This window comes from Humulus lupulus, chromosome 2 (assembly GCF_963169125.1).
Source record: "Humulus lupulus chromosome 2, drHumLupu1.1, whole genome shotgun sequence".
Lineage (NCBI taxonomy): Eukaryota > Viridiplantae > Streptophyta > Magnoliopsida > Rosales > Cannabaceae > Humulus > Humulus lupulus.
The window spans coordinates 231605998-231632609 of NC_084794.1; the positions used below are offsets into that span (position 1 = coordinate 231605998).

The 26612-nt window shown below is 34.8% G+C and overlaps 1 protein-coding gene and 1 long non-coding RNA gene across 2 annotated transcripts; both read left to right on the forward strand.

Annotated features, from left to right (window-relative positions):
• Positions 1–2641: 2641 nt before the first annotated feature.
• On the forward strand, positions 2642–10519 carry LOC133815250 (uncharacterized). Its single transcript, XM_062248106.1, has 2 exons — positions 2642–3765; positions 10468–10519. The coding sequence occupies exons 1-2, from the start codon at positions 2642–2644 to the stop codon at positions 10517–10519; spliced, it is 1176 nt and encodes a 391-aa protein (XP_062104090.1).
• A 959-nt stretch (positions 10520–11478) lies between these two features.
• Positions 11479–15755, forward strand: LOC133819043 (uncharacterized). Its single transcript, XR_009886259.1, has 2 exons — positions 11479–11739; positions 15515–15755. It is a non-coding gene; the product is annotated as an uncharacterized LOC133819043 (long non-coding RNA).
• The last annotated feature ends 10857 nt before the right edge of the window (positions 15756–26612 follow it).

Here is a 26612-nt window from a genome sequence, read left to right on the forward strand (position 1 = left end):
GCTAGGTGATAAAAGCTTAGGCTCGGGAGCGAATCGTGCTTGAGGGGCGTTTCTCGTAATTCGATAACCGTACAGACAAAAGGTAAGAAAATTGCACCTGGTTGAATATATGTGATGGGACTAAGGGTTCCCTATTGTAGATGCTTGAAAAGATGGTATTATGCCATGCAAGCCATTTTAATGTACCAACGGCCTAAGGGTGCCAAGGTTCTCACTAGCGCACAGGGCGCGGCTCGGACACTGGTATCCGAGGATAGCTTAATATGCATTGAGCTTGGTTTAAGCGGGCCAGAGTCAGTGGGTTAAACAGAGGGTGCGGCCTAAGTCGTCGGCCCTGAATATCATGCGATATGAATGTTATACATGATAGAATGTATCTTGTGTTAGACTGTTTACGATGAATATTTGTTGTGAATTATCTGATGAGAATACATGCTTATTGAGCTATTTGCCTGTGATCATTGTTTGAGTTATCTATGATGTTTTCTTGCTAGGCCTTGGCTCACGGGTGCTACGTGGTGCAGGTAAAGGCAAGGGCAAGTTAGATCAGCCCTGACTGGAGAGCTCAGCGAGCGGAATGTACATAGCCAGGTACTTGGCTGCCACGGTTGAGATCTAAGCAGGGACATGGAACTTGAAGACTGTCTATTTTGGCCTTAGTATGGCTAATGGTTCCTCATGTATTTTTGGGAGTCTGTAACCTTTCTTTAACTCTGTTTTTGTATGGGATCCCATGTTACTACAGTATATATATGCTAAATGAGTCTTTTGAGACCAAAACCTTTTTAACCTTAGCTTTTACATGTTTAGCGACACGATTTCAAATTAATGACTTGACTAGCAAGTCCTGCACCTTTATAAGTACACAGTGTAACGGTCTTGGCTATCCAGGGCGTTACAATACCAGAAACATGTTAGAGAAGTTTGGTCTAGGAAACTCAAAGCATGCCCATACACCCATAGGCACAACTACTAAGTTAACCAAAGATGAAACTGGAGAGTCTGTAGATCCAACTCTATACAGAAGTATGATAGGAAGTCTCCTCTACTTAACTGCCAGTCGTCCTGACATTAGTTTTAGTGTCGGACTGTGTGCCCGATACCAAGCCAATCCTAAACAATCCCATCTTACTGCCGTCAAGCGAATTTTTTAAATATTTAGCTGGCACAATAGATTTAGGATTGTGGTACTCATGTGATACCACCATGTCTTTGGTTGGTTATAGTGATTCTGACTGGGCTGGCAGTGTAGAAGATAGAAAGAGTACGTCAGGGGGATGTTTCTTTGTAGGAAATAATCTAGTGTCATGGCTAAGCAAAAAATAGAACTCTATCTCTCTTTCCACAGTTGAAGCTGAGTATATTGCTGCAGGTAGCTGTTGTACTCAGCTAATTTGGCTGAACAAGATGCTCACAGACTATGGTTTTTTCGAAGATTCATTAGTCCTTTTCTGTGACAGTACAAGTGCAATAAACATGTCAAAACATCCGGTCCAACACTCAAGAACCAAAGATATTGATATCAAGTATCATTTTATAAGAAATATGGTTGAGTCTAAGCTGTTATCCATTTCTCATGTGCCTACAAATGCACAACTGGCTGATTTATTCACCAAGGCTCTTGATGGAAAAACCTACATTCATTTGAGACAAAGTATAGGTCTCTGTACCATCTGAGAGTTCTCTTGTTTTGTCTGATCACATTTTTTTTGTCTATGGCTCATAGTTTTTGTCCCCTGCAGTTGTGGTTTCTGGTTTATTGATTTGGTCAGAGTACATCCTTCACTTGATCATCTAGAAAAAGATCTTCAGCCGAGTTCTTCCCAGCTAAAAAGGCTACCCTATCTAGATGCAATGGGAAAAGCTGCGTTTCAGTAAATATGTACCTCGGGTAGTTTGCTCCTTCCACTTGGTACATGCTTGAACCTAAGGAGACGGCTACATCTCTAGATAGGAGTGAAAGCCGTAGCTGGTTGATCTTGAAAAACTCAAAGTGAGCAAATAAAAAGAGCTGTTTTAACTCAAAAATAAAAAATAAAATAAAAAAATTCAATCAAGAGTGAGTGAGCTTTATGCTTTATGTGCATCAAAGCTCACATGAGGACATCTTCACACACACATGAAGAATTCTGGCTGAGAGTCTTCTGTTTGCAAATCAAGAGTGAGGTGTGTGCCTTGATCTTCTCATAAAGCTAGGCTGTCCTATGTTGCTTGGGGTTAATACTGTGATGTTTATAACATTCTTTTCTCATATTGATCAGGCATGCAATTTTTTTTAACAATGTTCTTTTTGCATCAATGATCTTTGTGTGAGTCTTCTGCTTCATTTTTAGTTAAGATACTCAGTTTGATCTGTAATAGTCTCATCTGTCATACACTGATATCAATTTTTTTTTGGGTGTGAGTCCATTTAATTGAGTTGCATGAGTGTTTTTAATTCATTTTTGGGAAAGTTGTTAGTCTGTTGAGTTCTAAACAACAAAAATAAATTAAAAAAAAAAAATTCAAAGGAAAAGGGTAAATGAGTCATTTCATTTTTTGTTGTGCACGCTTATATATTTCAACAGTGTTATTCTTTTTGCCTCCTCATTTGTGTTTAGAGTCCGACTCTTCTTCTTCTCAGTTTTTTTTTTTACAAAAAATGGTGAAAACCAAAAATGCCAATCGGCCTCCCACTCCTCCGGTGTCTTCTCCGTCACTGTCCGTGGCCATTGTTCCCGTTCAGTCGTCGCCTCCTTCACCAACGGGTTCACCTCCAGTACGGTCACCCTCACCGTCATCCTCCTCAACCACGGGTTCGCCTCCTTCACCCAAAGGTATGAGCTCTCCACCTAGTTCATTTCCTAAACGTTTTACTAGGTCGTCTCTTGCCTCTTCCAGTCCATCCACCCTACTCTCCTCACCCAATCCCTCCAAACCTTCCACATCCAAACCCACCCCATCGTCGAAAATAAAAACACCTCCATCTTCACCAAAGTCTCAGCCTAAGCGACCCAAGCAAACTTCTAGGGCTCTAGGTGCCTCCTCTGTCCCTCCAACCAGCTGTCCAACTTTACACCATAGTCAGCCTACCCATCCTTTTTGCTCGGACCATAAGCTAATGCGTTATATTGATGAGGTTTCTCAGAGAAAATTGTGGTTTGAATACAATGGTGTTATTGATGATTTTCCCCTCCATAAATCCTTAATAGAATCTCGGGGGTGGCTCAACACTGTTACCAATCTCACACCACCTTGTCCAACACTTGTCCATGAGTTCTATGCCAATATTGATAAAAGGATCATTAGTGAAAAGAGTGCTCTCAAGTACCGAGCCTACATTCGGGGTAAACGTTTTCCTTTTTCCCCCTCCATTGTGTCCAGGGTGTTGTCTGTTCGAAAAGAGTTGTCTCCTGACTTTAATCCTCAATTTACACCATCTAAGCTCGAAATGGGGGTTGTTCTTACCGGTTCTGCTTCTTTTGAATGGGGTAATGGTGATCTGCCTGTTCCAGCTCTATCTCATTTTTACAAGGTGCTTCATCGCATTGCCTTGAATAACTGGTTTCCAAATACTCATACCACTTCCATCACAACTGAGATTGGTAAGTTCCTATTTGCTGTTGGTACTAGGGTCTCTATTGATTTGCTTGCCCTTATTTTTGGAAAGATTATGGATGCTGCTTTAGCCACGGGAACAAGGAATGTTCTCCCATTTCCTTGTCTAGTTCATCAAATTGCCTTAAGAGGTGGTCCAACACTGACTCTTCATGACGTGCTTTCAGTGTTGGTTTTTATTGATCAAATCAGAGATTATGCACAGCGGAACAACAATCAAATTGTTAGATTAATCCCATAAGATTTCTAGATCTACTTCTTCACACTCATATATATATTGAATCAAGGACAAGAATAGAAAAATTACCTCAAGTCCTTCCTTGCTGCTATCTTTTCGTATGGCTGAATCCTTGAGATCTAACACCAAGTTCTTCCAAAATGTTCTCAGGCACACAAAGAACGAGTGTGGGCTCGCTATACAAATAATAGGCAATAACTATTTATCAAATGTTCTCAACACATGAGATCTGATAAAGTTTGGACCTAGGTTTTGTGAAGAACAATGACCTTTGTTTTTGTCACTGTTCTCTTTTCTCTGAGAGAATCCTAGATATTTTTCTATCCTTGAAAAATTACGTTCTGTGAAAACTGATATCCAATATTTAATAATATCCAATATATTAAAATATTTGTTATTTTAAACAAATTCAAAATAACTGATCAGTTATCAGATTTTTGTTTAAATAATCATATTAAAATATCTCATTATTTATTTAATATTTAAATAACTAAAATTGTGGAATCAAGAGACTAAGTCCATCTCTTATGCATGTAGCACAGTGCCTGTGCACTGTGCCACACGTGTACCACATCCCTATGCTGGCATGTGATTTTTCCCAATTTTTATTATTATTTAAATACCAAAAATCCCAAAAATAAATTAATTCAAAATTAATTATATTTTTGTTAAATAAAATAAATAATTAATTACATATAATTAAACAATAATTATGTTTGATACAAAGAAAAATATTTTACTTATCACTTAAGTCCTTTTTGCCCATTTTTTGTATTTGCCTTTGACAGTGATTGTTTGAGCCATTTCGGGGATCATGGACCTATAACATTAAGCTCCAATAAATTGAAACTAAATAATTAAACTCTTTAGTTATAATATTTAATTTATTAATTATGATATTACTCCACTATAAATTCAGAATTGCACTCTTTATGTTATAGATATACTTTTACAAAAATCTTTTTCTTAAGTCGTCCATTGATATAACCATCTTACATTAGTTCAACCCTCTAATTAATTAGTTCATAAATTAGAATGGGAGAATTACCATTTAACCTTTCTAATTTACTTCTTATTCCTTAAGTACCATTAATTCACTAGTGAATAATTAATCTATAATCTAATTATAGATTTGAGCTCAAAATCATTCAGTTCCAGAATTAACCATTATGGAAACTAATATACGATCCGTTAGGAAAGATTAGATTCCGTATTGTTGATTCATGTTCCCAGCCATCCATGATATTAAATCTCAAAAACAAAAGTCATTAGCCTCATTCTTTGAAGAGACCTTAACGAATGAATCAAAAGATTTAATAAACATGAACAGAAGTTCATGAACACTCAGGATTTAGGTTGATCTATAAATGATCACCAGTTATGATATGAATTATAAGTCTTTATTGTTAAATGGTTTTTGGATAAAGACTCTAATTCATATCGGTCCATGTCATATATAATCATTGTAATGGCCCACTAATCTAGACTATTTGGACCATTAACGAAACTATACATAAAACTTACATTTTTGCGGAAATACCATAATTTTATTGAGTAACTTGTGAAAATAAGAGTTACTTACAAAATAGAATACTAAGAAGGATATGGGATCCCATTGTCTTTAAAAACAAAAACATGATTTAAATGAAAAGAATTACATAAGAAATGCGGAAAATACATATAAAACCATAAAGAGGTAAAATGAGACTACATCCTCGAATCGAATAACGCTCGGCCCCTTGACTCCATTCACCATCGATGCACATCCTCAAAGCGTCACGAATCTTACCGCCTCTAAAGCTATTTTCCTGCACATAAAACAGAAAGGAATGAGCCTAATGCCCAGCAAGGAAAATCTAACACATAGTCATACACATAAATTTCATAATAAACGTAAAGACATATCATAACACTTAATACATACACTTATTATAATGGCCATTATTACTTGGGGTCTCATAGACTAAACAAGCTTATGCCCATGAGATTAGTGGGGTCCTACTAGCTAAGTAGGCATATGCCCATAATCTTTTTGGGGTCTTGTTAGTCAAATAGGGCATAAGCCCAAGCCTACAAACATACACATAACATATTCATAACATATCATATTTCATAACATAACACATAAGATAACATAAGCAATACACATATAGATTCTATCCTATTCTCCTTACCAAAGTTACCGGGATATAATGGACTGAGTTGGGACTTTTGGAACACTCCTAAAACCATAATGATCAAGAGTGAGTCTAAAGAAGGAAAAGAGATGAAAAGGAATGAGAAGACTAAACCATTGAAAGTCACACTTACCAAACTTATGTGCTCAAGAACTTAGATTCCCTAACCAAAATGAAGATTAAGGTTAGAGATTGAGTAGAAGACTATGAGAAAGAAAATAACATAATACAGAAATGAACTAGAGTTTTGGTTACCTCAAAGACTTGTAAGATCAATCTACACCACAACCGAAATACTATAGAACCTCACTTCCCAAAGTGTTTGATAAGCTTATGATGTTTAAGCTTATGATTTTCCCAAACCAGGTGTTTACACTCTCACACTCACTTAACACTAGCAGCTTCTGAACTTAGAGCAAAAGGTGAATAATGGCTGGGTACTAGGTCCTATTTATAGAGTTTGGGAATGAAAGTATCTTGATTTTACTTGAATAAAAATAATGGCTTTTTAGGTGAAAAATATTTGAATAATCGTTCAGCAGAGGCTGAAGACTCGTTCAAAAGATGCTGGACTTATGAAGGAGTTTGAATGGATGAAAGGAAAAGAATTCAAAAACGTTTGAACATATGCTGGAGGAGGCGATATATCGCCCCCTGTAGGCGATATATCGCCTGGGCCAGTATGCCCGAGGCGACCGTGCATCGTCGTATCTACGTGCTGCGATATATCGCCCCCTATAGCTGCGATATATCGGCACACGCTGAATATTTAAACACGAAATTACACATTTTTTTAGCTAAGTTTGAATGGAGTAAACAGCCTTGACTAAGCCCTCAACGTATTCAAAGCTGCTGACTGACCCTATAACATTCAAACTTTACTCCTTATTAAATTTAATTCTCAAAAATCTTTAATCCTTAATCACCATTCATAACATGTGCTTAAAATCCTATTGGTTGATATCTAAACCTTATAGTATAACAAAATATTATCCTTAATATCAGTCATATAATCAAACCTTAGGTTATACTTAATATTCTTAAACTATAGGTTAAACTTAGAAAATCTATAAGTACTACTATGAGTGTCCAAATAATTCCCGGTCTGAACCAAAAATCCACAGTTACAAAGATAATACTAAACATACTATAATACTACTAAACAATTAGCTAAGTAAAGTTCTTGGACTCTACAATTCTCCCCTACTAAAAAGAATTTCGTCCTCGAAATTTACTTACCAAATAACTCCGGATACCGGTTCTGCATGTCCTCCTCCAACTCCCACGTTGCCTCGCGTTCAGAACTATTGCTCCATAGGAAAGCTCTTGGACCGCAACTGCCTCATCCCTCTATCTAGGATGCTAATCGGTCGTTCCTCATAACTTAAGTCTTTCTGGAGCGCTATGGTATCGTACTTGAGATGGGTCTGACACATACTTGCGTAACATCGAGATGTGGAAGACGTTGTGACTATCGGCTAGTGCTGGCGGTAGGGCTAGTCTATACGCAACTGGTCCCACTTTGTCCAATATCTCAAAAGGACCTATGAATCGGGGACTGAGCTTGCCTTTCTTCCCGAACCGCTTGACACCTTTCATAGGAGATATCTTCAGGAAGACTTGATCTCCAACTTGGAACTCCACATCACGTCGCTTGGTATCCGCATAGCTTTTCTGTCGGCTTTGAGCAGCAAGCATACGCTGTCTAATAAGCGCTACTGCTTCTTGAGCTTGTCTAACAGCTTCAGGCCCTAGAAGCTGCCTTTCTCCTACCTCGTCCCAGTGCAACGGTGATCGGCACCTTCTTCCATATAGCAACTCATAAGGTGCCATCCCGATCGTCGACTGGTAGCTGTTGTTGTATGAGAATTCGATCAGCGGTAAGTACTTGTTCCACGATCCTCCGAAATCAAGTATACACGCTCGTAGCATATCCTCTAAGATCTGAATCGTACGCTCGGACTGCCCATCTGTCTGAGGATGGAAAGTTGTACTAAGACTTAACTTATTACCCATGGCTTGCTGTAAGCTTCTCCAAAATCTTGACGTAAACACTGATCCTCTATCTGACACTATCGTCTTGGGGATTCCATGCAATCGTACTATCTCTTGGATGTAGATGTCTGCATATTGGTCTGCCGTGTATGAAGTTCTAACAGGCAGGAAATGAGCAGACTTGGTTAGTCTATCTATCACTATCCAAGCGGAATCATGCTGCTTATTTGTCTTTGGCAGACCCGTCACGAAGTCCATGGCTATATCGTCCCACTTCCATTCCGGTATGCTAAGCGGTTGCAATAATCCTGCAGGCCGCTGATGCTCCGCCTTCACTTGCTGGCATACAAGACACTTAGATACATACTCTGCTATCTCCTTCTTCATCCCTGGCCACCAATAGACTGCCTTGATGTCATGAGTCATCTTGGTAGACCCTGGATGAACTGAGTACGGGGTATTGTGCGCTTCTTCTAGGATCGTCTTCTTAATACTTTGATCGTCTGGCACGCATACCCGATCCTTATATCTCAATAAACCTTGACTGGATATTGAGAAATCTGTAGTCTTGCCTTCTCTGACTGCATCCATGTGTGCTGCTAGTGTGTCGTCATGTCCCTGACCAATTCGTATGTCCTCTAGCAGATTTGATTGGATAGACAAGTTAGCCAGCTTGCCTACAATCACTTCTATTCCGGCACTGATAAGCTCCTGCTGTAGCGGCTTTTCAATTCCGGATAAGGCTGCTAAATTCCCATAGCTTTTCCGGCTGAGTGCATCGGCAACTACATTTGCCTTTCCCGGGTGGTATAGGATTTCGCAGTCGTAATCCTTTACTAACTCTAACCACCTGCGCTGCCTCATGTTGAGCTCCTTCTGCGTAAAGAAGTATTTTAAACTTTTGTGGTCCGTGTAAATCTCGCACCGTTCTCCGTAAAGATAATGGCGCCAGATTTTTAACGCAAAGACCACCGCTGCCAACTCCATGTCGTGAGTTGGATAGCGTTGCTCATACTCCTTTAACTGACGTGAGGCATAGGCTATCACCTTGTCGTTTTGCATCAGCACACATCCCAATCCTAGCTTTGATGCATCACAGTAGACAACGAACTTGTCGTTGGGTGTTGGGACACTAAGTACTGGAGTTGAGCAAAGCTTATCCTTAAGCAATTGGAAGCTTTCTTCACACTTATCGTTCCAGTTAAACTTTTGTTGCTTCCGGGTCAGGTTGGTGAGTGGAGTGGCTATCTTAGAAAAGCCCTCTACAAACTTTCTATAATAACCTGCTAGCCCTAAGAAGCTTCTTACTTTTGACGCGTTCTTTGGTCTAGGCCAATCCTTCACGGCCTCTACCTTCGATGGATCTACTGCAACTCCGTCTTTTGATATGATGTGCCCAAGGAACGCCACTTGCGAAAGCCAAAATTCGCATTTCTTGAACTTGGCGTAAAGTTTATGCTCCTTCAAACGCGTCAAAATCAACCTCAAGTGTTCCTCGTGCTCTCCTTCATCCTTGGAGTAAATTAAAATGTCGTCGATGAACACAACGACGAATTTATCCAAGTAGTCTTTGAAGACCCTATTCATTAAGTCCATAAACGCGGCTGGCGCGTTAGTAAGACCAAAAGACATAACCAAGAACTCGTAATGTCCATAACGAGTCCTAAAGGCCGTCTTAGGGATATCTTCTCCCTTTACCTTGAGCTGATGATACCCGGACCGTAGATCGATCTTAGAAAATACAGTCGCGCCTCGGAGTTGATCGAACAAATCGTCAATCCAGCTGCTCTGACTGCTGATGGTGTTCCCAAAGTGTTTTAGAGGCATGTTCCTAAGACTCGTTCTAGTAGAAAGAAATATGATTCCTGAAGGGGGAGAGTTTGGGAGTTTTCTGTTTAGTTGTTTCTGCTTAATATCGTATCAAAGACTGGTTCTCTGTTTCTTTTGTTTCTCATCTTGCTTGGATGTATTTTGAATCTTTTCTGACTGTGTTAGTTTTATTTGTGCAAGATTGAGATATTATGGGTCTGTTGGTAATCTCTTTTTAGTGTTGCTCTGTTGGCTGTTTATCAATGATCATATTTTGCCAAGGGAGAGATTGTAACAGCCTTTTTTATATGAATGTCAAAATATGTCTGTGTTGTTTCATCTACAGGGTTTGTTGTTCAGTCTTTGAATTGTATATTGCATATGTTGTCTCTGTTAGTACTACTTAGTCTCCAGTTACATCTACTGTGTGCTGCAGATTAATAAGTACACGTCAGCTATTGTCGGTTTAATTGGAAACGTGTTAAATCTTATTAGCTGCTTGTTTAGTTGATTAGTTAGTGGTTAGGGTTGCTATAAATAGATTAATCTGTTTCTAACAATCTAACCCCTTTTCTGTTAGTTTGTCATTGTGAGAAAACAGAATCTTGTTTTTCTCTCTTCGTTTCTTCTTTCTTTCTTCTGTTCTTGTAGGTTCACCATTGTTGGAGGTGAAGCTTTGTTGCAGAGCTGTGGGAGGTTCTGATTTGATTCGAAGGGAGTTCGAATTTGGCTAGTAGAGGGATTCAATTAGCTTTCTCGAGGGGATCTTGAGTGTTTGAATCAAGGGATTCGGTTCACAAGTGCCAAGGAATTTGGAAACTGTTCTTGAGTGGTTATTCAAGTTTTTAGAGTAATCTGTAACTTTTGTATTGTAAAGATGTTGATTTCATTTCTGAACTGGTTATTGTAATTAACATTGGATTTATTAGTGAAAGTTACATCTTACCCGATCCAAGCATTAGTCGGCTGGAATTCGTTCCCAGTGCAGATGAAGCTTGTAAAATTCTATGTGTGATTTTACTTTGCTTTAAATTTTTTATCTTGTTCTAGTAGATCAATTCTTGATTCAATAAGTCAGGTATAACACTTTCATAAACATTGGTAAATAACATAGCAATATCCTTACCTTTATTTTTCATGAAATATTTACATATCTTTCTCATAATTTTCGTAAAAAAATAATATATTTTTTACAATTATTCTTTTATTGAGTTTGGTATATGTAAGGTATATTTTAATATATGTATGATAGCAAAAAAACTGAAAGCTTATTTTTAAAATTAAAAAAAAAAAAATCAAAGCCCATTTTGAAGAAGAAAAAAAGCTTTTTAGTGGCCTTTTAATGTATCATTATTATAAATGAGACAAGGGTATCATATAGATATAGTTTGAATTAGATAAGAAGAAGAGGAGGAAAGAAGAAGAAGACGACCAAAGAATGAAATTAATTAAAGGGAAAGAAGACATAATAATTATAATTAAAATTTTGCAAGTGAGTGTGAAAAGCAAAGATATTAATTATAAAATTAATAATGGAGCCCACAAAGCTGGAAGAGACACTAGTTTACTGGGTCGTCTTGCTCACGTATATAAGGGCCCAATTAATGTAAAAACAATGCATGGCCAAATCTTATATCAAACTTCCTATCATACTTTTCTCTTTCTCTCTCTCTCTCTCTGAATAGTGAATAGTTGAGGGGAATGCTGTCTGGTTCGAAACCATTCCTAGCTATTATTATGTTAATCATATAACACAATTATAATTTGAATGATTTCGGACCAGGCTTCATTCCCCTCAACTCAAACAAATTATATTCCCATCATTTCTTAATTAATCATCTCTATACCCCTACTCCTCCTCCTCCTCCTGCTCATCATCATCATCATCATCATGTAGTCATGAGCTATATTTCCCTTCTCAAAGTAAGTAGTCTCTTTGATCTTCTATTTCGTTTTATTTATTTATATATGTATATTTCATAAGTAAAAGTTTATTACTAGCTAGCTACCCAGTTAAGTTTACGATAAGAGAATATATATAGCTAAACTTATTTTTGAATTAACTTATATATAGATAGATAGACAAGTAGATACATTATTATTATTATTCATATATAAAATTCGAATTATGTATATATATGTAATTACACTAAAACGCAGAATATTTTGATGAAGGTTTGATGAATTAAATAGGGTTTTTGTACGACACAAATTAGTAAAGCGTTTATTACCAATATCTAGCATTTTGGTCTTAGGTAGTTTTTTTGTTTTGTGGTTTATTTAATCTATAAATACCTATTATGCTAGTATCATTTTAATTATTATTATTAATGATTTAAAATGTTCTCTTTGCTTTGCATTTAGCTATATTTAATACATTTTCCTTTGATTTTGCTAAATTCGTTGAAAAGTTAATAAGAGAGAGAGAGATCTAGAGAGAGAAGAAAAGCTAAATATGGAGAAGTCCTCATGAGTGTGAAAATGTGACTAATTAATTGGAAAAGTAAAACAAGTAAAAAAAGAAAGAAAAAACAAAGTTAAGTTTTATGCAACTTTTTGGTGTTGAATTTTCTCCAAATTAGCTTTGCTTGTGAAGAGTTGCAAAGAATATGTAGTAAGCCTTATGTGTGTTGTGTAAGAGAGAGAAATAAGCTTTTCACTTTATTATTAGTTTGCGAGAGAGAGAGAGAGAGAGAGAGAGAGGGATCTATGTATATATATAATTCGTGAATATATATATTATATACTCTCATCTTCTTCAAAGTTGAGCTTTGAATTTAGTCCTTTTTGGCCATATAAGACTGCCATAATCATAACCATCTCTCTTAGTCTTACCCCATTCTTCTCTACTTTTCAAGACCCATGTGGGTCACATCCATGCTCCTACACTCCCCCTTTAATTGTCTCAACCAAACCCACTTATTATTTTATAAAACATTATATATATAATTACACATATATAATATGTTACACTATATATATATATAGTTACTACTTAGGGTATACAATACACACATATCGTGTTTCAACTTTTTGAGATAACATACCTTATTTGATTGGTCTTTTCTTTCTTTATTATATATTTGTATTAAAACATGGGATAAAAAATAATTGAACAGAAAGTATAGATAAAACATTAGTTAATTAATGTAATTGGCCAAATATTTTATATACATAGAAACAACTCATTATTAATTACCTTACCAATAAAGTGGGCATTCAATTCTTACCGACTCGATCGTGTAGATTCTGCATTTCACATTTGGTTGATATATATGTGTATATATTTACATGTAGTATAATAATGATCATAATTTGTCCGTGTATAAATAAATATATATTTATAGCTTTTGTGAACTTTTGACCAATATTTGTAATTACTTGTATACATATTTTACGCAACTATAATTAATTAATGTACAAAACGAAGAGAAGTCAATTTATGACAAATTCAAAAAATTAGTCGGCAATTTTATTATTTGTTATAGTTATATATAGCTAGGGTTTGCTATATATATATATATATATATCGTTGTACATCATTATTCTCTCTTCGAATTTGATAATATCATATTTATACATATATAATGTACTTGCTAATTAACTACGTAGATATTCCCACAATCTGAAATTTTATCAAAATTCTAAATTAATAAAACTATATATATAGGTACTACGTACGTCCAATTTATACGACTATTGCATGTAGAAAACAGTGTTTTTTAGTTGTATAATTATGGCCTCATCACTCAATGTTTTATCAATTATAAAAGTGTATAATTACTCATCATACCATGGCCTTTTGAGTGGTTGCCTTGCTTTTAATTAGCCTTCTCATTGATTTGACGACCATAATTAATCCGTACAATACTAATATATATAGGACAAATGCATGCATATATTTTGGTGTATATTCAAGTGTAATTAATAGCTGAATGAATATGTGCTACAAAAAAATATAGTTGTATGAAAATATATATATATACATATTATATGGTAATTATATCTACAATTTTCTTCCTTCATTATAATAATATCCACTTTGGGTAAGTGGTCAAGATTGTATTCTACCATAAATGTTTTATATATATATATATATGTATACATAAAGTAGTTTGATTAATTAGAATTCTTAGCTAGAGGGAGTCAAAAGAGATAGTTCATGAGAAACATATTTGAGTAGGCATATGAATAAAAGCAATTCTCTTCTATGTTGGAATCGATAAAGCCTATTTGGAAATCCTTCACCAATAAGTGAATATTGATTTTCCCATAATACTTTTTTCAGCACTTTTTTTCCATTTTGTAAAATTCTATAAAGTAGTGTTCAACATCTTATATTGAAAAATATGCCTCGGAAAGTCCATTTTAAATGAGTGAATAAAGAGAGTTTTGTGTTTTGGGACGAATTTTTGCACACACACACAAAGTTGATAATTGTATCACCTCCAAATTCTCCTTTCAAAAGGAATATTTGGATGTCTATGTACATATATGTATAATACTATATCATAGTACGCCTATTTTTTTTTTAATGGATATAACTATGAGGGTGGAAAACATTAGGGAGAGACATAATAGAAGAATATATCCAAGACCAAAAAGTTATTAGGAAATATAGTTAAAGGAGAAACAAAGAATTTTTTTTTACAAAGGTCGAGAAACCACTTTTTCAAAAATTAAAAAATATATATAAATAATAAAATAAAAAACTCAAAACTTCCCTAGCATGGAAGGTTTAGTTTTGACTCGCTATAAAAAATTATGGCTTTTGGCATCAGTAAACACTGACTGCAAATATATAAGACATCAATGGTGTTACTACACCAAAATCGGCGACACCATTGGTATTTTCTTATTAACATTGGTAGGCTACTAACTTCAAAATATGTTAGTGTCGATTCGCTACTGGCCCAATAACTTTAATGGTGTCAATAACCTACCAACACTTTTTATAGATGACTTTAGGTTTCAATATCTTGCTGACACTAAAAATGGAGACTAAGATAATTGTAGATTTTTTTTTGTCAATTTTCGTTGGTTTTATTAACAACAGTATATGTATATATATAACAACAATCAGAGATTTAATATATAAAAATTTATAATAAATTATCATCTAATAAGGTTAACGTTCCTATATGATAATTTATAATTCTTAACAATTAAAGTTAACATTCCTAACTAATTTAACTTTAACAAAATTAATCCTCACACTATGTATGTAGCATATATATGTCATCCACCAACATATGGTAGAATAGATTTTGCACATTCATATCCACCTCGTTGATTTTCTTGAGAGTGAACGGTTTTGTACTTGTGAACTAGAAGTAAATTAAAATTATAAGTTATAACAAATCAAAACTTTTTGTTATTGAAAGTGTATATATGATAAAAATAGTAATACTATCTTATCTTTCAAGTAGCCCTAGGTGGTTGTTGTTGGCACTGTTAACATAATAAAATATTTCACTTATAATTAAAAAAATTATTTAAATTATAATAAGGTAAATTTTTTACTTATAAGGTAAAATTTTACTTACCTTGGAAGAATAATATTTTGCTTTTGATACTCTATATCCTTTTTTAGTATCATATAGTATCAAAGCACTATATAAAATAAAAATTTTCTAATTAGCCAATATTTATTGTTGTATATGTACATATAATATATTAAATAAAAATATTTTCATAGCTTACAGGTCAATTATTTCTTTAATTTTCTCGTGAATATGGGTGTTTGAGATGTGATTCAAGAACGGCACTGAATGCGAGTATGGTTGAATCAAGACTAGCATCCAATGGTGGCTACAAAAATGTATTAAGTTAAATATATACATATATTTTGCTTTTTCTCAATATTAATGTATAAGTTACAATCAGAGCCTAATTGATGGAAATCACAATGAAAAATAAAAGTTAAATCCTTTGAATTATTTTGAGCCAGGATTTACTTCTTATATACTTGATACATTAAACAATATTTGACAATTATGGTTCAGCAGTGAAACAATGGAAGAGAATCTCATCCTGAAAACAAAAATGTAGTTTTGTGTCCTACTTACTAATGTTCTTGTTATTATTATTATTATTATTATTATTATTATTATTATTATTATTATTATTATTATATGTAGTTTGAAAATATATATAATTGTAAATTTGTTTAAATTTAAAGTTAAATATGGTGATGGCATAATCAAATATAATTTTAATATTAAGATTTAAGTAGCATCAACTATTATGGTATTAATGTTGCTCTATGTGTAAAAGAAATTACTTAATCATTAGTTATTATTCTAATAGTGTAACACTCCAATTGAAGCACAACAACAGCTTGAAGAAGAAACTTATATTTTATTATGGTTTTTAGTACAACAAAAGAGGGTTACCACTTTCAAAATGGAAAACATAAAAAATTAGTAACCAGTTATTTGATCTTGCTTGTAGTGGTTACCACTCTTAGAAATGTAGCCAATTACCATGTCATATTTGTATCCAGTTACAGCTCTAAGAATTGTAACCAGTTATAACGTTAAAAACTTTAACCAGTTATAATTCTAAACACCATAACTAGTTATACTTTGTCATGTTTGTAACCAACTGCCACTCTTAAAACTAAAACTAGGTATTGGTTCATGTTTGTAACTGTTATCACTCTTAAAATTGTAGCTAATGTTTTGTATTGTTAACGGGTTACCTTCTAAAATCGTAACTATTCAGAACCCACATATTTGAAGGAAAAAAAAAAAAAAGGCATTCAAATATGAACAATTTGCAAATCTCATATAAATAAATAATAAAAAAAGTCATATAAAGTGTAAATTCCACTTTCATATTCAATAAACAAATTGGCAAGGTCGCCTAAGGTGTTATGTGTTAGGATTAATTAGAATTTTGTTTAGTGTTATTTATGTGTACAACCTTTTCTAACTGATTGTACAACTCATATCTAACTCCAGTGTATATTTATACTCTATACTCTGTCAATTGTGTAATGAGAATCAGTGCATACTTTTCATATTCATTATTTTTTCCATGGTTTCAGAGCCCGTATGATTCTCAATTGTTTAACGCCCAAATTATGACAACCACTAAGCGGTAGTTGTAGTATAATCGGGCGGTCGATCTACAAGGAGGTAACCTAAAATCAAAAGATTAGTAAAAAATAACACAAAAAATTAGTAACAAGAAATAAATAAAAAATGGAAATGAAAAGAGATTTGAGATTTTGGTGTTGTCTTTGTGATGAAATGATAAAATGGAATAAGTGAAATAAATGTAAGATGCAATCAAGAGTTTGAGAAATTGAAAGGTTTCAAGAATCATCCATATGCTTGTTTAGTTACTTGGTTACTTGATTTACAAAAATGCACAAGTAAATAGTTCACAACTCAACATTTACTTGGAAAATCTAACATTAAAGTCCATATTCTTTTCTAACAAAAGTCCATTTGAGTTATAAAGTTCTTTACTTTAAAAGCACAATGTTAATCTTATGAAAAATCTAAAAATGACAAAATACCCAAGGGCAATAATGAAATAGAAGATTAGACATAAAATTGTGTACCAATATTACATTTACTAATTAGAAGCACATAGAAAGAGCATGACTAATCCTATATACTATTAGCATAAGTAAATAAAGATAACAAAATAGAGATAGGGATGAAAGAACATAAATAACTCAAATACATTATATTAAGGACATAGTAAATCAAAGTAGCAAAATAGCATCACTAGTATATGGAATTATCTCTAACCTTCCTAAGAAGATTAGGCCATTATGCTCATGATTCTCACAAAATTCTAAGAAGAAAATATGAGAAGAAAGTGAGTAGAAATTTTGCTATAGTTTCTTTACTCTCAAAATTACATAGAAATTGTGAAGGAAGAGTTCTTATTTACAGAGGGAGAAAATGACTAAAAAGAAATTAAATAACAATTTGGGGTTTACAAAATAAATATGAAATATTAATAATAAAATATGATTTTGAAAAATCAAATCTTATTATTAATATTAACTTAGCTATTTTGGTATATGGTCATTTTTCATTTTTCTAAAATACCACAAAAACATGAGCTTTAAAGCTCAAAATAGTAATGTGCAAAGCCCAATACCCACAAAACATGGGTTGAAGGTGGCTGGTGGTACAAGAGGGTTTTGACCCATTCCCAGCCAATGGGGAGGTGCCACGTGGCGGCTGGCTGGGAGGAGGTACCAAACATGGTAGGCTTGGGTGTGCGTTGGGCCATTAGAGTTGATGAGGGAGGCTGAAAGAGGTTCTGGGCCTGTTGGGTTGCTTGGGAGAGGCTGGCTTTGGGCCTTGGGAGAGTTGGGCCTGCTGGGAGAGGCTGGCTTTGTTTGGGCTGAAGCTACATTGAAGGAGGCTGAAGGGAGCTTGGGCGCATGGCTGAAGGAGGCAGGGCTGGGATGCGTGGCGCGAGGCGGTTGGCTGGCAGCGTCAGGCGGCTCAGCTTAAGTGGGCTGGGGAGGAAAATGGGCCTAGGCTGGGTCCTTTGGATTCTTGGGCCTTTTCTTTTCAATTTTGCCAATTTTCTTTTATTTGTTTCAGATTTAATTCTTTCTTTCTCTTTTAATTTCAAAGTGCCAAAATACAACTTTAATTCCTACAAAATAACCATAGATTAAATCATAATAAAATATTTTCATTTATAAAATAAATCATATTAATTCTATAAAAATATTAATTGAAACTTAATTTATTTTGACAATTAAAATCAACAAATGTGCATTTTCACCACTAATCACAACTCCCAACCAGCTTATTGCTAGTCCCTAGCAGTTCAAGCGAAAAATAAAATTATCAAGTTGAATAATCAAGTCAAACCAAGCAAAATCATCTAAGCATTTTCAAAGCATCAGCAAGAAGTCAGAAATTACTATCTAAACTACTTTAGTTGCTATTCCAGAGTTGTGTGTGTGTGCACCAAACCATATTCTTTTTATATCAAGTCATAACACAAATAATATCGAAAAATCTCAAAAGTATAAAGGTCTCAACTCCAAATTCCTCACGGGCATTGAAAGTATTTGTATGGGAAGGATTACACTCTTGGAGTTGGAAATGTAACAGTTTACACTCAAATGAAAAAAGATTAACTTTTTAGGACAAACAATTTGAACAAATATTGATCACAAGATAGGCATATCAACTTATTGGAATTCAAATGACAAACAACATTTGGGATTTACATGAGAAAACTCAAATAACAGAATGACAACTAACTAGAAATGATAAATAAGAAAAGGAATTATAATGATAATAAAATTGTTTTGTTTTTGTTTTTGTTTTTTTTAATACAATTACACAAAATAATAGTGGAAAATGTTGCTCTTGTTCTTTTTTTTTTCTTCTTTTTTTTTTTCATCATTCTTTTCTCCTTTTTTTAATTTTTTTTTGACAAGAGACAACACAAATAAAAAGGAGAATACAAATAAAATACACTAAATGGAATACAATATTAAAGTTTATTACAAAAACTCATTCTTATATGAAAAATATCCCTCTAGTAAATGTCATGTTTTAAATTCCAAAGATGTAACTTTACCAACTCAAATTATCAATAAAAGTTTAAAAAATTGTTTTCTCAACTCTCACAACTCACCAAGAAATGAAAAACTTTAAACTTGAAATCTCTCTCAACTATTTGTGTTAACAACCAATTTATATCATGTTTGGAACGTGCACAAAAGAACTCTGAAAATCTCTTCTTAATAGCTAATCATAGTAAGAACTGACTCAATTCAACAAGACAATAATGTTTTCCAAATGAATGCTAATGACACAACAATAATATTGTCCAAATGAAAGCTAATTCATGCTCACCATCCCCAACCAAAAATCAGATAGTTTCCTCAATGTCAAAATGAATAATCAATGAAAAAGGTAAGGAAAGAGAACACCTGGATGATGACCATGTCCATGAGGCGAGAGCAAAAATAGCCTAGTAACAATACCCCAAAATTAACAAAATACAAAAACGAAAAGCATACAAAAATAAAAGAAAGACAGAAAAATAAAGATAAGATAAAAAATAAAAATAAAAAGAACAAACAAACAAACCATTCAAAACTTCAGAGTGTATAGATTGGGTTCTTAAGAAGGACCTCTTCAACATGACTCACACTCTCAACGTAATGCTTCAGTCTTTGGCCATTGACTCAAAAAATTCTCCCATCGGTTGGGTCCTTGACCTCAACAGAACCGTTGGGAAATACTTGCTTCACTACAAATGGACCAGTCCATCGCGATCACAGTTTACCGGGATGCAAGTGCAAGCGAGAATCGTACAGATGCACTTTCTGATTTGGCTCAAAGGGTTTTCGCAGGATGTGTTTATCGTGAGCGATTTTCAATTTCGCTTTATAAATCCTGGAATTGTCATATGCATCGTTTCTCAACTCCTCAATTTCGGACAACTGGAGTTTGCGATTGATACCTGTGGCATTCAGATCAAAGTTTAGGGCTTTGATAGCCCAGTACGCTTTATGCTAGAGCTCGACAGGTAAATGACAAGCTTTTCCAAGGACAATTCGATAGGGAGACATCCCAAGAGGGGATTTGAAAGCAGTGCGGTATGCCCAAAAAGCGTCTAGAAGATGTGTAGACCAATCTTTGCGGTTGGGATTTTCCGCCTTTTCCATAATGTGTTTTATCTCCCTATTTGCTAACTCAGCTTGACCATTAGCCTGTGGATGATAGGCATTTGCAACTTTATGAAGTACACCGTACTTGCGCATAAGAGCCTCAAAGGATCTGTTGCAAAATGAGTGCCTTGATCACTGATGATAGCGCGAGGAGTACCGAACCTTGATAACACATTTTATTTCAAGAATTTGACAACTGTAGCGTTATCATTGGTTTGACATGGTACAGCCTCAACCCATTTGGAAACATAATCCACAGCGAGAAGAATGTAAAGGTAGCCAAAAGAAGGTGGAAATGGTCCCATAAAGTCTATCCCCCAACAATCAAATATTTCGATAACAAGAATTGGGTTCAAGGGCATCATGTGCCGACGGGATAAGGAACCTAACTTTTGGCACCTTACACAAGAACGACAAAAATCATTGGTGTCTTTGAACAGAGTGGGCTAGTAAAGGTCGCATTGTAAGATTTTTGCAGCGGTTTTCTTCATAGAGAAGTGACCACCAAAAGCATCATTGTGGAAAAAATTCAGCACACTAGACACCTCATCGTCGTGGATGCATCTTCGCATGATTTGGTCAGGGCAATACTTGAATAAGTATGGGTCATCCCAAAAGAAATTGCGCACCTCGACCAGAAATTTGTGTTTGTCTTGTGAACTCCATTCAGATGGGAGTTCACCTGTTACTAAGTAGTTGACAATGTGAGCATACCACGGTAACTTAGCAACATAAAGCAATTGTTCATCAGGGAAATCATCATGAATAGGTGGACCATCAGCGGGATCGTTGAATTCAAGTCGGGACAAGTGGTCCGCGATGATATTTTCAACACCTTTCTTGTCTTTGATCGTTATGTCAAATTCTTGCAGGAGAATGATCCACCGTATTAATTGCGCCTTAGCATCCTTTTTGGAAAGGGGATACTTAAGGGCGGAGTGATCTGTGAAGATCGTAATAGACGATCCAATCAAATAAGATCAGAATTTGTCAAAGGCAAAGAAAACGGCAAGCAACTCTTTTTCAGTAGTGGAATAGTTCATTTGAGCACTATTGAGAGTTCGACTTGCATAATAGACAACACATGGTTTCCCCTCCCTTCGTTGTCCTAGCACAGCTCCCACAGCAAAGTTGTTGGCGTCACACATGATCTCGAAAGGAAGACTCGAAAGGAAGACTCCAATCAGGTGACTGAATGATGGGAGCGGAAGTGAGTGAATTGACAAGCGTTCGGAATGATTCCTCACACTTAGGTGTCCATACAAAAGTGGCATCTTTGGCTAGGAGGTTGCTTAGTGGATGAGCAATCATTGAAATTTTTTGTATGAACCTCTTATAGAAACCAGCATGACCAAGGAATGACCTAACGTCTTTGACAGTCTTAGGAGTAGGCAGGTTGGAGATAAGGTCGACTTTGGATTGATCAACCTCAATTCCTCTTTCAGAAACAATGTGGCCTTAGACTATGCTAGAAGATACCATGAAGTGGCATTTCTCCCAATTGAGCACAAGTCCTTTCTCAATACATCGTTTTAAAACAGCTTCAAGATGAAGGAGACATGTGTCAAAGGAATTTCCGAAAACGGTTAGGTCATCCATGAATACTTCCATTGATTTTTCAATCATGTCACTAAAGATGCTCATCATGCATCTTTGGAATGTAGCGGGTGCATTACACAAGCCAAATGGCATACGCCAGAAAGCAAAAGTGCCAAAGGGACAAGTGAAAGTGGTCTTATCTTGATCCTCTAATGCAATCTCAATTTGATAATAGCCAGAATAGCCATCAAGAAAGCAATAGAAAGGATGACCAACTACACGTTCAAGGATTTGATCAATGAATGGAAGTGGAAAATGATCTTTCGAGAGGCGGCATTTAATTTTCTATAATCAATGCACATGTGCCACCCCGTCACAGTTTTTATGGGGACAAGGACCCCTTTTTCATTTTGGATCACAGTGACACTAGATTTCTTGGGCACGACTTGAGTTGGACTGATCCATTTGCTATCAGCTATTGGGTAAATAATACCAGTGTCTAGCAATTTCAAAACTTCATTTTTTAGAACTTCTTTCATCGTGGGGTTCAGTCGTCTTTGAGGGTCTCTTTGAGGGATTGCTTCGTCCTCCAGATTGATTCGATGGGAGAAAATTAAAGGGCTAATGCCTTTGATATCAACAAGTGTCCAACCTATCGCAGATTTATGCGTTCGCAGTAGCTCGAGTAACTGCAATTCTTGAGAATTTTGAAGGTTGGATGAGATGATAACTGGAACGGTTTCATCGTCTCCTAAGAAGACATGTTTCAAAACCTCGGGAAGTTGGGTCAATTGAACAATTGGAACCTCTTCGGCTGAAGTTTTCGGCTGCGCCCTCTCACGAGGTAGCTCTTCAAAGCGAAGTTGCCAAAATTGAGTCCTTCTATTGCGTGAGTCTATGTGATCTGATATTGCAAAAGTAGACTCAATAGAACTGGGAATTTAGTTGTCAGATAGAAAGAGGAGTTCATCAGGATTATCAAAGTTGCTTTGCAATTGAACCTCCTCGAGAATTAAAGAATCAATCATGAATGTTTGATAGCATTCATCATCTTCTCGGGGTTGTTTCCCGATGTGGAAGATATTGACTTCAAGAGTCATGTATCCAAACGATATATTCATTAGACCATTCTGACAATTGATCAAAGCATTTGCAGTGGCAAGGAATGGTCTACCGAGGATAATAGGAATTTTAGACTCCATGTTTACCACATATTGGGTATCTAGAATAAGAATATCTGCGGGGTAATAGAATTTTTCAATTTGAACTAACACATCCTCAACAATACCCCTAGGCTTTTTGGTCGAACAGTCAGCAAGCTGTAGCACAATAGATGCTGGCTTCATTTCTCCAAGACTGAGTTGTGAGTATACAGAGTAAGGCATGAGATTTACACTCGCGCCAAGATCAAGTAAGGCTTGGCTGACTTCATGGGTCCCAATTTGGCAAGAAATGGTGGGATAACCAGGATCTTTGTATTTTGGCGGTGTCTTTTGTTCAATCACCTCACTCAATTGCTCAGTCAAGAAAACAGTCTTCTTGACATGGTGCTTCATTTTTACAGTGCATAGATCCTTGATGATTTTGGCATAAGTGGGCACTTGTTTTATGATGTGAAGCAAAGGAAGATTAATCTTCACTTATGTCAAGTGCTCAAGGATTTCAGGTCAGTTATCAGGAAGTTTCCCAACAGGTTTTAAAGCCTGGGGAAATGGTACTTTTGGAGAGGCATTGAGTGGTGGATTTTATGGAGTAACTTTTGGAATACTGGGAGAGTTGGATTTTATGGGTGGGTCTTGCAAAGTCTTACCGCTTCTAGTCGTGATGGCATTTACTTCCTTGACATTTTGATCATTAGAATTTGAAGATTGGGCCATGTGTTGGCCTTGCACATTAAATTTTGGTTGGGAAGGAAGTTTTCCTTTTTCCGGAATGGCCAAGGATTCAGTCAATTTTGAGAATTGACATTTCATTTCCTTGATTTCTTCCATCATTTGGCGATTCAGTTTGGATTGTTCCTTTATGAATGCATGAAGAGTATTCTCGAGAGAATTTCATTGTGATGAGCATTGTATTGAGGTGCATAATACGCCTTTGATGGTTGAACTTGTTGCTCATTTCTCCATTGGCCTCCAAACGATTGAGCTTGGTTGGAATCTCTCCAACTGAAATTTGGGTGGTTTCTCCAATCAGGGTTGTACGTATGGGAGAATGGCTTGTTATATCCCCCTAAGGAATTGCATTGCTCCTTATAAACCCCCCTCATTTCATTCAAAGCTAAGCAGTCCTTAGCTAAGTGCTCCGCCCTCCACAAACAAAGCAAGGTTCTTGCGGTTCCGCTTGAGTGATCTGTTGGTTTTTATAGATCAAATAAGAGATTATACGCAGCGGAACAACAATTAAAATTGTTAAATTAACACCACAATATTTCTAGATCTACTTCTTCATATACATATATATATATTGAATCAAAGAGATGAATAGAAATTACCTCAAGTCCTTCCTTGCTGCTATCTTTTTGTACGGCAAAAATCCTTGAGATCTTAGACCAGGATCTTCCAAAATGTTCTCAGCACACAAAGAACGAGTGTGGGCTCGCTATACAAAATAATAGGCAAAATCTATTTATCAAATGTTCTCAACACATGAGATCTGATAAAGCTTGGACCTAAGTTTGTGAAGAACAATGACCTATGCTTGTATCACTGTTCTATTTTTCTCAGGGAGATTTCACGATCTGTTTTCTATCACTGAAAAGTATCGCTCTGAAAAACTGATCTCCTATATATTAAAAATAAAATATTAGTTATTTTAAACAATTTAAAAATAACTAATCAGTTATCAGATTTTTTTAAAATAATAATATTTTAATCATATTATAATATCTCATTATTTATTTAATATTTAATTAACTAAAATTGTGGAACAAAGAAACTTCTAGAAGCTTCTTGTGCGTGTAGCACAGTGACTGTGCATTGTGCTAGACGTCCACCACATGCCAGGGAAGGCATGTGATTTTTCCCAATTTTCATCATTATTTAAATACCAAAAATCCCAAAAATAAATTAATTCAAAATTAATTATATTTTTGTTAAATTAATTAATTACACATAATTATACAATAATTATGTTTAGTGCATAGAAAAATATTTTACTTATCAAATAAGTCATTTTGCCCATTTTTGTATTTATCTTTGTTAGTGTTTGTTTGAGCCATTTCGGAGACTATGAACCTAAAACATTAAGCTCCAATAAATTAAAACTAAATAATTAAACTCTTTAATTATAATAGTTAATTTATTATTTATGATATTTCTCCACTATAAATTCAAAATTTAACTCTTTATGTTATAGATATATTTTTACAGAAATCTTATTTTAAGTTGTCCATTGATATAACCATCTTACAATAGTTCAACCCTCTAATTAATTAGTTCATAAATTAGAATGGAAGAATTACCATTTTACCTTTCTAATTTACTTCTTATTCCTTAAGTACCATTAATTCACTAGTGAATAATTAATCTATAATCTAATTATAGATTTGAGCTCAAAATCATTAAGTTCCAGAATTAACCCTTAAGGGAACTAATATACGATCCGTTAGGAAATATTAGATTCTGTATTGTTGATACATGTTCTTAGCCATTCATGATATTAAATCTCCAAAACAAAAGTCATTAGCCTCATTCTATGAAGAGACCTTAACGAATGAATCAAAATATTTAATAAACATGAACAGGAGTTCATGAACACTCAGGATTTAGGTTGATCTATAAATGATTATCAATTATGATATGAATTACAAGTCTTTATTATTAAATGGTTTTTTGGATAAAGACTTTTATTCATATCGGTCCATGTCATATATAATCATATTATATAAAACACATTTACCGAGATGTCTTACCACATCAATAATCTGAATCTAGATTATTTGTATCAACATGATACTCAGCAAACCGTACTTACAGCCCCAATTAAAGAATTCCATAACTTCAATTTGTTGTTGTTGACTATTTTTATTCATTCATGTGATCTTAATTCTCTCGTACCAATACAAGATCACATCCTCAATAATGAATATGGAATTTTTCTGATATTTACAAAATTATTCAAACAATAATTTTAATAACCTAAATATAACAATAATAGACCATTGTATTTATTTATTCATCGAAATAATAAATGTCTTTTACATGCTTTTAGGACATACTCCTAACAATCTCCCACTTGTACTTAAAGCAAGTAAGGCATTTCTCTCAATCCCATATTACGTACATGACCCTCGAATTGCTTTGCAGGAAGCATCTTCGTAAACGGGTCTGCCAGGTTGTGTTTTGATGCGATTTTCAGAATGGACACATCTCCTCTATGTACGATTTCTCTTACTAAGTGTGGAGGGTAACGCTATCCCAAACCTTATTTAATAACCAATATTTATAGACAGAACAATATCGATTTTTACCATTTGTAATATTACACAATTGTTCCCAATACTAAGTGTTTTATGATTGAAATTTTATGAACAATTTTATGTTGTTTTTTTTAAAAAAAAAATCTAAATTCTAAGAAAAACTAA

Coding starts and splice junctions, on each gene's coding strand:
- LOC133815250 (XM_062248106.1), top strand. CDS start 2,642: ATGGTGAAAACCAAAAATGCCAATCGGCCTCCCACTCCTCCGGTGTCT. Junction 3,766..10,467: donor CTTCATGACGTGCTTTCAGT/GTTGGTTTTTAT, acceptor CTGTTCTTGTAG/GTTCACCATTGTTGGAGGTG.